The 16,248-nt window shown below is 38.1% G+C and overlaps 1 protein-coding gene across 1 annotated transcript; it reads left to right on the plus strand.

Moving 5' to 3' along the window:
• Positions 1–2,141: 2,141 nt before the first annotated feature.
• FZD5 (frizzled class receptor 5) lies at positions 2,142–5,059 on the plus strand. The gene has a single exon (XM_044060537.1). The coding sequence runs from the start codon at positions 2,960–2,962 to the stop codon at positions 4,682–4,684; it is 1,725 nt and encodes a 574-aa protein (XP_043916472.1). The 5' UTR covers positions 2,142–2,959; the 3' UTR covers positions 4,685–5,059.
• Positions 5,060–16,248: the final 11,189 nt, after the last annotated feature.

Consider the following 16,248-nt stretch of genomic DNA (forward strand, 5'->3'; position numbering starts at 1 on the left):
TTATTTATGTAGTTTAAGTGCATGTTTAAGTGGATTTAGATTTTGTATTTTCAATGTTGTGTTATGAATAATTTAGACTTTTATGCTGTAGTTGTTCCTTTCTAATTTGGGATGCATAGAAGGGAAGATGTGTAAATTTTGCTCCATCTCTTCTAAAACTAGATTTTTTTAGGGGGGGGGGTGGATTACAGTCAGTAAATACTGATAATCATTACAGTGACACTCTTCTTTTACCTCAGAAAATACATGTTAATTCACAACCTCTTTTTCCCCCATCTCTACAACAAACTTTTGTTGCATGTCAAGAACAATAGTGCCCTTGCCATTTTCAAGGTAAACCTACATATCTAGATGGGCAGCCTCAAATTCTTTCTCCAAGTCTATCTTGTTTAGCTTTCCAAGAGGCATACCACTCAACTGTCAAGAAAATGTCCAGATTTTTGTAGGTTTTCATCTGTTTGTCATAAAAATTGTGTTTTCTGATATATTACTAAGGACTGAAATCACTAAGTAATGCGGATATTTGAGTTTCAGACGTTATCTTTCAAAAAATGCATGCTGATGTAAAATCTGCCAGTCTAGCAACTTTCTGAGTTTATAAACATTACTTAAAATATGTCCTTGATTTTGGGCATTATACACACCCTTTACTTTTGCACATGTCCAGAGAGATATGCCTAGACCCTGGAGGAGGGAACATTTGAATATGGATTATTAGCAATAGTCTGCAGGCAGATAAAAGGTTGACAGTTATAGTTTAAGGGTGGATCCTATGCATCCCTGAATTACTGAGGGACATTCCCCAACACACGAGCACACCACTCTCAAGTGTCCCTTATTTTGGCTCAGAATTTTTGCTTTGCCACTACTAAAATTAGTTCGAGTTGCCACCTCTTCAGATGCTCATAGTGGGGCATTTTTTTTTTTTTTTTTTTTTTTTGTAGAAACGTAAGATTTTTGCAAGACAAAACATAACCACAGCCAGTGCAAGGAACAAAACTTCACTTTTTTGTCCAAATAAAAGCTTATTCTTGTAGCATTTGCAATACGTATGTGATTCCGTATGACATTTAGGTATTTCAGATGCGAAATAATTATTTTATGCAACTATTAAAGAAACCACGGGGAATATTTTTGTAAAATGTCAGGACTTTTGTCTCTCTCTCTTTTTTTTTTTGCATGACACAACTACACAAAGAGGGACAGGTGATAAACTAAAAGTAGTGATTTTGAAAAAAAAATGGTAGATTAAACTTAATAAATAATGGCAATAATAACGATTACAGCTACGGATTTGTTTTACTCCAGAAAACGCGAGTTTATTCACGTTCTCTTATTCTGTCAACGTCTCAGGTGAACAGTCTGCCCCCGTTTCTGAAGTTTAAGAGGCTGAGAAGTCTCGCACCCCCCCCCCCCCCCCCCCGCGCCCATATATGCACGCACGCAAATTGCTCAATGCATATCCGTAAATTGCGAGATCCTCAGCAACCGATGAAATGATATTGTTAACAACGTTAGAGAAAGTAATAACTCGCAGTCTATAAAGTAAGCGTGTCTTCCCTGGCTTGCCCGTCTTTTCAAAGTTTACACACCCTTATGTTGCCACATACCCAATGTATATGCAATTTTCTGCATCATGCACCACACACCTTGTACACACACCTGGCATAATACAAGACTAAATGAACGCTCGTGCCCACCTCTTTCTATCCTCCTAATGTTACCTTCACTGTAAAGTATAGGCAACCCAACGGGAAGCCGGGAATGTACGCGACAGAGCTACTGTCTGGGCACGTTCTAGGCATGGGGCGTGGCTAAAAACTGAAACATAGTGGGCACAACTATATCAATGCATATTAACTGCGGTTTAAACCGAAGTAAAAAAACAGGCTGGTGTCCACGATAATCTCCTTGTGAGTTGGGCACTTACTCGCAAGAACGACTTTTAAAGTCTAGTGAAAGGACGGCCAGTTTGACAGCAAGAGCATTCAACTAGTGGAGGTTGCGTCTGTATTCAGGTTTGCCAGTAGCACCACCCCGTGGGAGCGGCATCGATATCTGAAGGGGCGTGACTGAGGTGATGGGGGGCAGACTATTTCTCAGCAGAAACTGAGATTAAGCTACTAGAGAAGTAGCGAAGGCTGAAGGAGGTTATTTGGTGGAGGAGACGCACTCATGCTCGTCCGTCATTTCTTACTCTCTCTCTGGGAAGCAGGTGTAAGGTATCAATCCTAGGAAGAAAACTTTTGAACTGCGAGAGGCGTTATTTGCAAACGTTTGCTAACAGTGGTCTGCAGTGTTTTAAGTTCTAATTACAGTTATCACAATTTCTTACGACCAGAGAAGGGAAGGACTCTGGGTACGAGCCTGTGCGGACAATTTTAGTAATGGGGCTTCGAACGAGCAAAGTCATGTATGTCTGGTTTAACATTTACAGAGTAGCGCTGCTCCAGTTGTTGCGCGCTACGGGGCATCGAACCAAGTGATCCGAGATGCAGCCGCCTTAGTGTGGGCTTCGAAAACGGACTCTGAATGATTCACTGCTTGGCTAAGGACTTGCACGTCAGATGCAGCTCTACACCGGCTAACCTTTCTTACAGGTACAGCCCACCTTAGAGAAGGATGAAACTGTAGCAAAAATATTTAGTCTCCACATGTGCATTTGCAACTACTTGCTGCTTTACCTGCCAGATGAAGCACAAAAATGCACCATTTTCATGTCCTTTGACTGACGAACGCTATCGGCAAGGATGGAACTGTGAGATTTCAACATCGTTCTCTGATGGGTTGAGAACAAATCGGAGGTGCACTGCTGGAACTCCATAGTTGTCTGCCTTGGCTTAACTGACTTTTGTAATTAGCAAGTAATACATCTGCAATGAAGTTATAAAACAACATAAACTGAAAGTCCAAGGGTCAGTACAGACTTGAAAATATAAGCGCCAAAATTTAAAAAAAAATGGCCTATCCTTACAGTACACTTTCCTTTCATATTTCTTTATGGACTTTATTTATTTTCTTGTTACCATCTCTAGGTTTAAGGGCATCCAAAGGGATTGTGTGCCAGGAGATAACAGTACCCATGTGTAAGGGAATTGGCTACAACCTTACATACATGCCAAATCAGTTCAATCATGATACACAGGATGAGGCTGGACTAGAGGTACACCAGTTCTGGCCCTTGGTGGAGATTCAGTGTTCTCCAGATCTGCGCTTTTTCCTGTGTAGTATGTATACACCTATTTGTCTGCCTGATTACAAGAAGCCCCTTCCTCCCTGCAGGTCTGTATGTGAAAGAGCTAAAGCAGGCTGTTCACCTCTTATGAGGCAGTATGGGTTTGCCTGGCCAGAAAGGATGAACTGCGATAAGTTGCCACAGCTGGGAGAGTCTGAAAATCTTTGTATGGATGACAACAGAACTGAAACCACTACTTTGTCTCCTCTTTTTGCAAAGCCTACCAATTCCCCCAAGGGTTCTAGTAAATTACGTCCTGGAAGACCCTCTTCTGTAGAATGTAGTGGGGAATGCAGATGCAAACCACCGTTGGTACTTCTTTCCAAAGAAGCCCATCCTTTGTATAATAAGATAAAGAGTGGTCGTGTGCTGAACTGTGCAATGTCCTGCTATGAGCCCTACTTCACACAGGATGAGAGAACCTTTGCTACCTTCTGGATAGGGCTGTGGTCCATTTTGTGTTTTATTTCCACGTTTACTACAGTTGCCACATTCCTTATTGACATGGAAAGGTTCAGATATCCAGAGCGGCCCATCATCTTTTTATCTGCTTGTTACCTGTTTGTATCCATTGGCTACATCATCCGACTGATTGTTGGTCATGCCAGTGTAGCCTGCAACAAGGACTATAACCATATCCACTATGAGACTACAGGGCCAGCACTTTGCACCTTGGTGTTTCTGCTTATTTACTTTTTTGGAATGGCTAGTTCTATCTGGTGGGTCATCTTGTCATTCACCTGGTTTCTGGCAGCAGGAATGAAATGGGGCAATGAGGCAATTGCCAGCTATTCTCAGTATTTCCATATGGCAGCCTGGCTTGTTCCAAGTGTCAAGTCCATAGCTGTCTTGGCACTTAGTTCTGTGGATGGAGATCCTGTTGCAGGGATTTGCTATGTGGGAAACCAGAACTTGGACAACCTTCGTGGATTTGTCTTAGCCCCTCTTGTGGTCTACCTCTTTACAGGAACATTGTTTCTTCTGGCAGGATTTGTGTCCCTTTTTCGGATAAGAAGTGTCATTAAACAAGGGGGCACCAAGACAGACAAGCTAGAGAAACTCATGATCCGAATAGGCATCTTTACAGTGCTGTACACAGTACCTGCCACCATAGTTGTGTCTTGCTACATCTATGAGCAGCATTACAGAGAGAGCTGGGAGAAGACTTTGAACTGTTCTTGCCCTGAGGACACTGATCAGCCCAGGCCAGACTATGCTGTCTTTATGCTCAAGTACTTTATGTGCCTTGTGGTAGGAATAACATCTGGGGTGTGGATCTGGTCTGGGAAAACCCTGGAGTCCTGGAGACAGTTTGCAGGTAGGTGCTGCCGTGGCACAAAGCCTGTCAGCACTGCCATGTATAGTGAGGCCAGTACTGCTTTGACAGCCAGAACTGGGGTAGTGAGTTCTGCCACTTACCATAAACAAGTGCCCCATTCTCATGTGTAAATCTTGTCTTTTTTGTTCCTGGCATTCCTGACAGTGAGAACTTTTACTGTAAAAGACAGATGTGTAAAGAAAATGTTACTTAGCTTTGTCAGTCTGTCTCTGAAGCATTCTTGCACCAATGTGATCTCACCACAGAGTTTTCAGCATGTTATTTTCCATCCCTTATAAGCTTTGCTTTACCCAAAGAAACTCCTGCTTGTAACACTTTTTCAAATGTATCTGTTGACAGTCTGCTGGGATGGACTGTGTGCATGTTGTGCAGAGGGTTTTCTAATGGTTAATTGGAACTAGCTGTGATATTTCTGTCAGATACTGATATTTACTACCTAAAGCAGCTGAGGTGGATGAGTTGGAAAATGAATGTGTTTTATCAACCCCCAAAAAAAAAATAATAATTTACTGGTACAACACTAAGGCAAACCTTGATAACCCATTCATGAAAAATGGCATTCAAAGCCTGAAAAAATAAATTATGGGTATATGTAATTGTTTCAGAACAAAATGTCTAGATGTGACCCTTTTTACCTGCCCGATACAAATTATGTTGATGTAGATTAGATTAGTCAAGATATTATTAGACCTTTGCGTTCTGCATGCTCTGGCTAGCTACAGAGTTCCTAAAATGTGTTTTTGGTTACTTTACTGGTTTAACTTTCACCATTACTTCTAAGGCTGCTTGGCATTTTTTTGTTGGGGGGGGGGGGTAAGGAGGCATCTTTTTTCTTGTTTCAAAGCCAGTAGTAGGTGAATGTATTTGATAAGAGAGTGTTTCCATATACAGTACTGATAAATGTTTTTGTATTCCAACCCAGTCCCCTTCAAAATGTGATGTTTTAAATTTTTAGTGCATTTGTGGTCCAAAATGGCTTATCTGGTTCAGCAAGTAAAGAAAATAAAAGATTTATTACACCACTAACTGTACACTGCTGTGCAGCCTCTGTTGCATGCTGCATCCTGTTGATGTTTTAATGCGGCAGACAGGTTGTTGAATAGCAGAGGTAGGCTGGTTAGTAAGAATCAATACATTTTGTTTTAAATCTCTTTATTTTTCAAATTGCTCAGCTGCCTTGCATGAATAACTTGGTTCTGAAAAATATCCCAGCCTGTAATGACTAAGAAAATTTTTTTGAAAATACTGAGTATTTTGAAATTCAGGATCTTTACATCTTGTTGTAGTAACATTCTCAACGTAAAAACATCATTTGTTTCATGTGTTTCTAACTTGTAGATATCCTAATCCAAAAACAATTTTTTATATTTGACGAGTATAATTTTCATTTTATTTTGTTGCAATTACAGCTGCCAGTAGCTGAAATTGTAAACGTTATATCTTGTCAGTTAAGTCAGAAAAATTGGGGACCTGTATAAAATACTATGTATTTTTAATAGTGGTTCCCATACAAACCTGCATGTAAGTGTAAAAAGATTGTATACTGTATTTCCTGATTTAGAAATCGGCTTCTCCTTTGCAAGATGCTGTATTTTATTTGAGATGTCACATGCAGGTATTTCTGCGTCTCTCACCCTAGTTTTGAGTAATTTGTATATTGGGGATTCTGTACATGTCATCTTGATTATTCTATGTATGCCTGCAAGAGACCTCCTGGCATGATTTATATGCTAATCTGCTTGGTGTGTGGTGGGGCGGATTGCCCTGTCCACAAACTGTGGAGTTAAGCTGTGGGTGACTTACTGACGTTCTGCTGACCACTCCAACAATAAATGGCATACTGCGACAAGATACTGCGTGATGATTTTATACCTCCTCTTTTTATCTAACTGTGCCACTTGTTTATGTGGGTATTGAATCATCTATGCTGTTTTCTGAACTACACTTGTCTGTTTTGATGCTGTCAGTTTTATGTATTTTCAGTTTTGGCTGGTTCAGTGTGTAAATTAAGAAGTAGTTAAGCTTTAAGACTGCAGTTCGGAATTTGCTACTTGAAATTCAGTATTTTTCTGTGACTTTAAATGTCAAGTTAAAAAATGTTTTCTTAGTTTGTGTTTATATTTAAAAACCCCTTTGTATTGGTATTGGGAGGTCATTACCAGCACTTTAACTGCAGTGCACTGAACTGATGATGGCACTGCAGTAACACAGAACCATAGTTCATTATTAGATAGGGTCATCTTTTTTTTGGGGGGGGGGCTTCTAAAAAATATACAAGTTATTTTTAAGGTACAATGTTCTTAAAGTTCTATTTCGCAATCTTGTTCTTTTTCTTTACAAGTAGGGAATGTAATGGTTAACAATGTGGTCTCAAAAGGTGAATATAAATAAAAAATAATGTTTTATATGATGGTGACAGCAGTGAATAACAGTAGCTTATTTTAATTTTTTTTTTTTTTTTGAGACAGGAAAGTGAGATTTTCTACTATTGTCATCACACCTGGTGCAAAGTGCATGTTGCTGTATAGACAGTCTGAAGGAGATTATTTTTTGTACTCTTCAAGTATGTTCTGTTTTCTTTAATCCTGAGTGTTCAGTCGGGGGAAAAAGGAAAGCAGAAAAGAAACCCTTTTCTAATTCACCTCCTCAAATGATTAATAGAAACAAATATGTTTGTTTCTCTCTCTCTCCCCTGATTATACATTGCGGGGATATTCTTTATAACCCTCACCCTCTTTTCCTGCTTGCAAGAACATTGCACCTCCTGTTCCTTCATTGCAGCTCTGGAGGTTGCATTGATGCAGGACAGCTTGTAATTTACACTTTTGTACTGATGCCTTCTTGTTTGTTGAAAATCTTTTTTTTTTTTTTAACAGTTGTTTACACATGATGGCAGAGACTAGGACGGATAGCAGCTGACTGATTTTGTGTGGTAAAATAGAGGGAATGTTAGAAACATGCTGATATTTGAGCAGAAATCAAAAAATTGTTGTATCCGATAAGTGGCTTGCCCAGATCTTTGCCATGTCGCTTAACTTGCTATGCTTTTTTTGTTGGGGATGGGTGGAATCAGTATTTTATATGATATACTTTAGAAGGCAGGCAGAAGTGACAGAGATGTGCTGCACACACTGTAAAGTGAGATCACAAAACTGTAATGGGTCTGCTTTGTGTACCTAGATTGAGATTGTAGTTTTGAGAATTCTTCTTCTTCCACGGGACAGCAGTCTTGGAGATGTATAAGTAACAAGGGATGGGGACTTCGCAAAAAAACTGAGTTTCAACTTTAATAGTTTACTGACTGACAATTCAGTTTTGTGCCCATACTTTCCAGTGTCTATCACTTTTCCATCACTTTTCTGACAGATTCATCCTTAAAGCAGATTGACTGAAACAATATTCAACTTGCAGCTAAAACCCATTTTTGACTACCATGTCAGCCTTTTTGAGAGAGTAATTTATGATTTCATTAATAATATTAGATCTGTATTAAAACTACCCCTATCTGTATGAACAAAATGCAGAATTATCATTTGGTGGCAGGCACCCATCCATTTTATTAATTATTGAAAGTGTTATCTGTTTACTATCTCAGCCTGGATTCTAAACATATTCAACATATATCTTGTCAGTAAAATAGGCTACAGGTATCCCATCTGCATATTTTAACAGCTGCCACAATACCTCAGATTATATATTTTTTTCATTGGACGACAGTCTCTACCTCGATGTAAAACAACAAAGAATATAATTTTCTTGTTCTGCTTTTTGATATTCCCTTCTGACATGCGCTTTTATATTTCATACTGAAACATTTTATGTACCCTAAGTGAAGAGTTGATAGAAAGCTTGTGGGTCTTGTCAGGATGTATTTTACCTGTCTGCTGTTTTCATCTATGATTGTATTATGAAATATCATTTATTGGGAGGCTAGAGAGACCTGCTTCTATGCCACATTTTCTGCATTACTACGGGAACTTTTTTTTTTTTTTTTTTTTTTTTTTTTTGTTGCTGTATTTGTCAAAAGTTGAAGCCACTAGTCCCTGTGAGACTGCTTGCTGTTCAGTTTTCAGATATGTAAGTATTCTGAACTTGTAGTAATGAGATGATTCATGTGAATACTGCAAATTCCAGTGTCTTCTTTAAGTTATTCCGATTACCACAACACTGAGTTTCTGCAGGATAGGTGTTAGTTATTTATTTAGTCATCTTTAAGATGGATTAATCCCACCAGCCCAAGGCTTAATGGGGAGGCCCACGAATTACACAATACAGAGGAAAAAAAAAACAGATTCTTTTTTTTTGTCAGCCAACCTAAATAGTATTCCTTTTAAGAGGTGGAAGAATGGCAGTACCTGAAAAAAATGCCTTACAGGTGGGAGACCATACAGCCTTCACCTGGACAATATCTTGGAGCTCTGACTGAATGCCAGACCTTGGAACTAGGAGATAGTAGCTCTAGCTACTGTGTTTGTCAAGTTTACCAAATTCCCAGGTAGTTTACGGTAGTTGTTGGATTTGGATCTGATAGGTTTCCCACACTTATCCTGTGTGCTTCCTTTATTTGGATAGCCTGTTGAGTCAGGAAATGCAGACCACCAAATATAGTAGCTAGCTAATAGTGGAGTTTATATCTGACTTGCATCTCATAACCACAATTCCTTTGTGCAGTTATTAGGTATTGTTAAGTACATGGTTTTCTAATAGGTCTCTGAATTATAGAAGGATTTAGATGCTGTCTGGAGAATGTTTACATATTTAAACAACCTGTTGACTTTACTAACAAAGCACATTACTGCTGTTTGTGAAATTTTCTGTTTAGTGTCCTTTATTTGCAAATGTCCAGATTCACCCCAGTCTGAATTTGCTTTTAGTTTATCAGATAGCCAAGGCAGTATTTGATATACCATTTCTTGAACTGATGGTTCAGTAGAGGTTCATCTGGAAAATTCCAAGCCTGAACAGGTTGTAACATTAACAAAAACTGAATCTGCATAGAAGAAAGTGGTCTAGAAACCAAAGTGGGGCAAAGGGGCAAGGTGGATATTTGTAGTTCGAGAGAGTAACTGAGAATGGTTGCCTCCCAGTGACAAAAACAGTTGTGTAAAGTATGAACTCCGTTGATCATCTTGGCTGTAACAGTCATAAGGTTATTTTCAGGTAATTGGTGCTTATCTGTTACTGTATAGAAGTTATATTTCCAGGGACTGCGTTATCTGTTACTGTATAGAAGTTATATTTCCAGGGACTGTGGCTACATATCACATTCATTACATTACTTTAACCCTAGATTTTCAGCTAGGGTTTGCTGGAGCCATGAGGCTCTTCTGGCAGGATTCTACAACATTTTTCTTAATTTTAACAGAAAAAGGGAGGAAAAAGAAAACAAGTAATTTTTGTCTGTGGAAAAAGAATTGCATGTTTTTGTGCACAGAATATTCGGAAATTCATTAGCCGTCAACATAGTCTCTCTTTAATGGCAGAACTGGTATAGTGATTTTGTAACTAATTCATCTTTTTTGTTCATTCAAAACACTTTAAACACTGTTTTTGTTCAGCTTAGTTTATATAAAAAAAAAAAAAAAAAAAAAAAGCAGCTAGTGTTACCACTGTCTTGTTAGTAATGTAAAGGCACTTGCGCTTGGATGCAAATGCACTTGTGCTTGGATCCCTAGGGTCTGTTTAATTTGTTAATATGGAATTATTATAACATTTTTATATAATTACATTGTCACAGCAGGTTGGATGCACTAGGTTCCGTGAGTGGTACTCGTGGCTTTGGTCAGCTCTCCCACCGTTAAAAAAATGAAAACCACAGAGCTAAACTGTTCCTGGTTGAATTATTGGTAGATTTTTTTTTACATCCCAGAATTAAAGATGCATCCTTTTACTAAACAAAGATATTGCCTTTATTTGGCAAATTAAAAACGCTGATATAAGCTTTGAAACATAATACTTGCCTTTTCATGTCAGACCAACTTCTTAAGCTCGAGGAGTTCCTGTCTGATTAGAGTCTGTTAGCTTTTTTTTTTTTTTTTTTTAGCCGTTGAATAACATCTTTTTTCTTTTTTGTCTTTGTCTATGCTGAAGGACTAAAGTAACATAAAACGTACCCAGTTTTCAACGTAATGTGATCAAAAGATTAGTTACCCAATTAACGATATAGTAGGGGACTATTTTCTTTGTGCATTCAGAGCTCTTTCTTTACACACATAACATTTCCATTTTTTTCTCTTTATTCTTGGCCTCAGATTTATCCTCCAACTCCCCTAACCTTTTCTTCTTGCACAGCAAAAGTAAACTAGACGTGCTTTGTGACTGATGGCTGGAAATCTGCTAGAAAAGATATAACAAATGAGCTGGAAGGGGCCTGCCAGATGCAAGGAAACCTGCAAGGAACAAACTAGCCTGTTTTTTCCCCCTTTACAAGACATAAAGTTTGTTAATGCACATGATTTGTTATTTATGTTTTTACCTTGTTTCTCAAACAGTTTAATTCCTTGGTCTCATGCCAATGCTAAGAAGCAGTAGTCATACATACTCCATGCCCTGAGTCTGTGCACTTTGTCGGATGAAAGCAGATTGGTCTGTGGGGTATTACTGAGGTTTTAGGTTGTTTTTTTTTTTTTTTTGTTTGTTTTTTTACTTCAGTTGATTGCTGTGGTACAACACCTGTATGTGTTTGGAGGCACATTTATTTTGTGAACTGTTGGGGTCCTCCTCTTCTGAGGCTACACATAAGCATGTAAGTTTCCTTTGTTGGCTGTGTCTGTAGGCTTCCTTGTCCAGTTAGACAGAGGAGAGAAGTTAGTTGCTTGGGCCTCACCTTTCCACCTGACCTGCAGTGACCCTAACTCATATAACTGCCATAGTAACAGACCACTGTCATAGTGCTTTAGCCCTCCATATCACCAGTCCCACAACCCAAACTGTTGTGAGCATAAATGTTTTTTCAATAATATGCACTTGTACCAAGCAAGCAGTTTGTATTGGTAGTTTTTTGGTAGATAAAAGGACATATTTATATTACATAACTGAATTAAGTTAGTGCTTTGAAAACCAGCTGCCAATATCACAGTATCTCCGTTGCTGCCATTGCTGAGTTGTCCTTTACAATACTTTGATTTTTCGGGGGGTTTTTTGTTTTGTTTTTTTTTTTTTTACATTTTTTTAAACAAATACTTTGGAAGTTAAAGCTTATTCTGAATAATTCATTGTGTACTTATTTCAAAGAATGTAAAACTTGTCTCCTTCTAGCGGATTTAAAGAAAACCTTTTTTTTAAACAACAATGGCAGCATCGTGGTTATATTTGCTGCATGGCACGAAGTAATGAGCCCCTATTATTTTAGTACAAAAAATTAAAGCATTGCATCAAGTGTGTAAATTAGGAACACACTGGCTTGACTAAAATCTTCAGCACAGATGAAGAGTCACAAACAGCTTATTCTCTGCTCTTTTGCATGTGGTTTTTATAAACACATATACCTTAACAAGTAGTTTGTAGCAGGCCATGTGGCACTAGTTTTACATTTACAATTACATTTTTTAATAGAAAAATCACAACTTTGTACTTGTGTACTCTACAGTCCAGGAAAACAGAAAACACAACTATTTACAACAAACAGTTCTGCAAATCCTTTAACATGTAGTTAATAGTTTGGACCACAAAGTGTCCTAATGCTTCTGTCATATCTTGTTGCTTTGATTCCCAGGATGACCCATTAGGCTACAGTAATAACTGTATTTCATTAACGATTATATTGTACTCCCCTTCTTATTAATCTTTAGCATTAAAATTGGATTGATTCCAGTTCATAAAGCTGTTTCAACCTCGTGAGTTTATACTATGTCAGATTAATTTCAAAACTAATCAATTTAGATGCTACAACATTATAACTGGCTGTATATTTGTAGCAGCAAGCCAACAAAGTATAGTTTTATTACACTCTTAGAAGATGATGAATAAAAATGCTACACAAAGTGCCAGATATGTTAAACGTTTGTACAGTTTATATTTTTAGTGTTTCAGTAGTCCTGTCAGATAATTTTTTGCAGCTGTACTGTAATGGTGTACTAGTCTAGACATACTGACTGTTACTCACCTTTCTTCAGTTCACAGTAAAAATATTTGTAGGTACACTGTGTCACAGATATGTCTGTTGAATGGTCATAAAACAGACCAAAATCAAACTTCAGAAATGATTAAGTTGTCCTGATTCCAAAGTAGATTGGTTTTCAAAGAAGTTGATGTAACACAAGCTATTTGTGGAAGACACTAAACCAGAGGGGAAAACCATTAAGCCTGTAAGTGTACAAGTGAGAAAAAAATCCACCTTGGACTGTAAAACACTATCTTTGCCTGTATTGTATATAGATATCTTAAAGGCCAACCATTCCATTTAATATTGGGTGTCTCTCTAAAATTGGTGTGTGTGTGGGGGGGGGGGGGGGGGTCACTGTATAGCAAGCTGTAAATATTGGCTTTCTTCTTGGATTGTTTGTCTATTTATATAAATGAGCACTTGCAGACACAAAATAATTCCTAAAGGCTGTATATAGTTTTGTCATTTATCATTTTTGTTTTTCTTTGTTGTCTTTTATATGCAAGATGTAAAGCTGAATACAGGGATTTCCTGCAATCATTTCACAATGTAGCATTAATGAACTCTGTATTATATTTGTGAAGAGCTGATAAAAATTCAGATTTTATTAAAAAAGAGAACTATGGAAATTAGATATTTATAATAAATTTCAAATGTCTTCTATTTTTGTTTCTAATTATTGTAGCAAAATAAACCCTCAAGTGAATCCAAGTCTGTGTATTTTTTCATTTTTTTTTTCATTTTCTTCACTTGGTGTTTCCCACTTGTTTAACTTTCTTTGGTGACCAAAACATCTTGTGAGTGGGTTACTTGCCCTGTGTTGTATAGGTTTACACTGTATGAGCTGAAGCTGAATTTTTAATTGGTTAATATATCATTCTTCCATATTATGCTTTGTAATAACCTCATTTAACTGTAACCATATTATTTGAATGTGGAGCTTTTCTCCCCTCGGCCTGTACTGAAAATGGAATATTATTCTAGTTGGACTTTCCTGCTAAACAAATGTCAAATAAATTATGAACAATCAACTGGTTAAGGATAAAACTGACAAATGTACTGCTATGGAGGTATATGTGTGTGTAATATGTAATATTTTGTTGTGTGTGACATCAGTACTGTGTAATCGCCTGAGTTCAGCAAACATGAGTCATGATATTAGGAAGCCAGCTGCTTTCAGTGCTGTGGGTGGGGTAGTGCTGTAGTTGCGAGAGTGAGACATGATATGACATTGTTCCCTATCTGCAGCTGCATATATCCAAGGTTGTATTAGTCACTGTTAAGGACTAAAATCCAAATGCATGTCCCACATCTAAAGAATCCTCAGCCTACATAGGGTGTAATCCTGAGCACATGATCATAGAAAGACTTCTTGTTTTGTGAGACAGTAGAAGGGCACAGTATGCTGTCGTGAGAAACCTGCAGATGAACTAGGCAGTACTAAACACAGATGTTATGGCTGGAGGTCCATTGTACTGCCAGCTTCTTCAACTTCACTCCTTCACATTCATGTACTGGAAGCTTTGGTGTAGTACCTTCTGTACTCTCAGACATTATGTCTGGGTGTAAGGCCTGTTAGTAGCAGTATGGTTTCAATGTATTTTACAATGCTGAGTTTCATTTTTGTTTCTAAAGTTAAAAAAATGTGTTTTGCATGATTGTTATTTGGTGGGAGGCAGCCCATGTGAAGTTAGACATCTATCTTGTTTTCTGTATAAGAAACAGGTGATATGAGGTAGGAGTAGAATATTCATTCATTTTCAATACCTGATTTATCTTATTTAGAGTCACAGGTAAGCCAAAATGTATCCTAATAAGCAGCAGGTGTAAGACATGAAACCATTCCTGGATAGAATACAACTTCATTACAGAAAACATGCATTAACACTTACAGGCACTGTGGTATATTACCAGTGTATAAACGAGCTATGCCTATAGGTTAAGGAAAGAATCCAGAGAACCTGGCTGTGATGATATGGGTGAGTACCAACATAACCAGCTGGAGTTTTGTAAAGAATGATATGTCCTTTGAATATCAAACTGATTTGTACCGATGCTTGTGCTGAAAATGTATTTGTGAGGCTTGCTTGTGCTAAAATGTATCAACAGTGCACCCTACAGGAATGAAAAGAAAAGTACATGTAACTGAATTAAATGTACCAGCTAGCTTACATTATGAAAAAATAAGGAAAATGTAAATGAGCCGTTAAAGCATTAAAATGGTAACCCACAGTGTTGAATGGGACCAGAGATGCGAGGTCTGGAAAAAAGCCTTTATTCATTAGCTCAGTAAAAAGAGGGGAAGCCCTAGGCACTGCCATAAACATTTAGATATGTATTGCAGCCGTCTATGCTAAATTCGTGTCTCAGCTTCAAAGTGGAGTACTGTGAGAACCTAGAGTTAAGTGACCAGATGAGGTCATTCTGCCATCCCTCTTCTAAGTTATATTTTAGATATTACAAAGTGGAATTGAGTATTCTGTTTTGGGGAATCCGATGAGAGACCCTTACCCACAGCATCTTGCCTTGCAGTAGTAAGTAACTAATTTAATTAGGGAACAGTAAATTTTCCTAGATTCAGTCAGAAAAATAGTGAATCTTAGTTTAGAGAGTGTTTGTTTTTCTTTATTTGTATGAGTCTGTCCATCAATATTAATTTCAATATTTCCTATGATTTGAAGTCTGTGATTTAGTGCAAATATATATTAAATATTTTCATATTCTTTTATTATTTCTTATAAAATATATTTAAAATTTTTATCATGGCTGGCCCTTGTAGAAAGTATCTAACCTTTGAGAGTACTTACATTTATTTGGTAATACTGTGTGGGCCACTCCAGAAGGCCTAGGTGACTTGGTCAACTACTATCATTTGTATTAGTATTAGTATTGCACTGTATAATTGGACACCCTTTGTTAAGTGCCTTAGAGTAGCTGATTGTGGAGTGTCTGGTGGTGATAGTTACTTTATACTATGGGCAGAAGGGGACACAGCAGGTACATCTGTGCCGGCCTATCCCAGGGGTGTGCGTGTGACCGTGTGCAAATCAAATCTCAAGTGTTTCTGTGTCAGCTACTTGGGGCAGCGACACAAAGCACTGGGTTCACTGAGATGGTTGTTGGAGGACTGGGCTTGGACACTCGACTGAGGACCTAACCCTACAGCTGTACCAGTGGGAGTCTTATTGGGGACCTGGAGGGAGACAGATATAGAGAAATCTAGACCCTGGGTTGAGTGTGTTCTCTTAAGGGGAAATTGTACTTGATGCAGGGAGGTCTGCATCTGGAAATACCTAGTGTATCTATTTGTATTCCAAGTGCATGTCCCTCTCCAGTGTCCGTGGTGAGGATTCAGGTTTCTTGATTACTTGCCCAGAGTGGGGAACATCACATAATGGTAGCAGTGGTGGGGATTAAACTGGCAAAAGCACAAACAGGAGATTTGCGTTCCAGGCAAAAGTCACCTGGCAAGAATCAAACTGGAGAATCAAGCATTGAGAGTCCGAAATAGAACACCACTAGAAACTTTGACCCCAGCATATGCAATTCTGATGACCTATGGTATTCAGG

Source organism: Protopterus annectens, chromosome 2.part0, assembly GCF_019279795.1.
Source record: "Protopterus annectens isolate FY-2018-M chromosome 2.part0, PAN1.0, whole genome shotgun sequence".
In the NCBI taxonomy this organism is placed as follows: Eukaryota; Metazoa; Chordata; order Ceratodontiformes; family Protopteridae; genus Protopterus; species Protopterus annectens.

Excerpts from the sequence above, each read along its gene's own strand:
- FZD5 (XM_044060537.1), top strand. The coding sequence starts at position 2,960 with ATGGCCTATCCTTACAGTACACTTTCCTTTCATATTTCTTTATGGACT.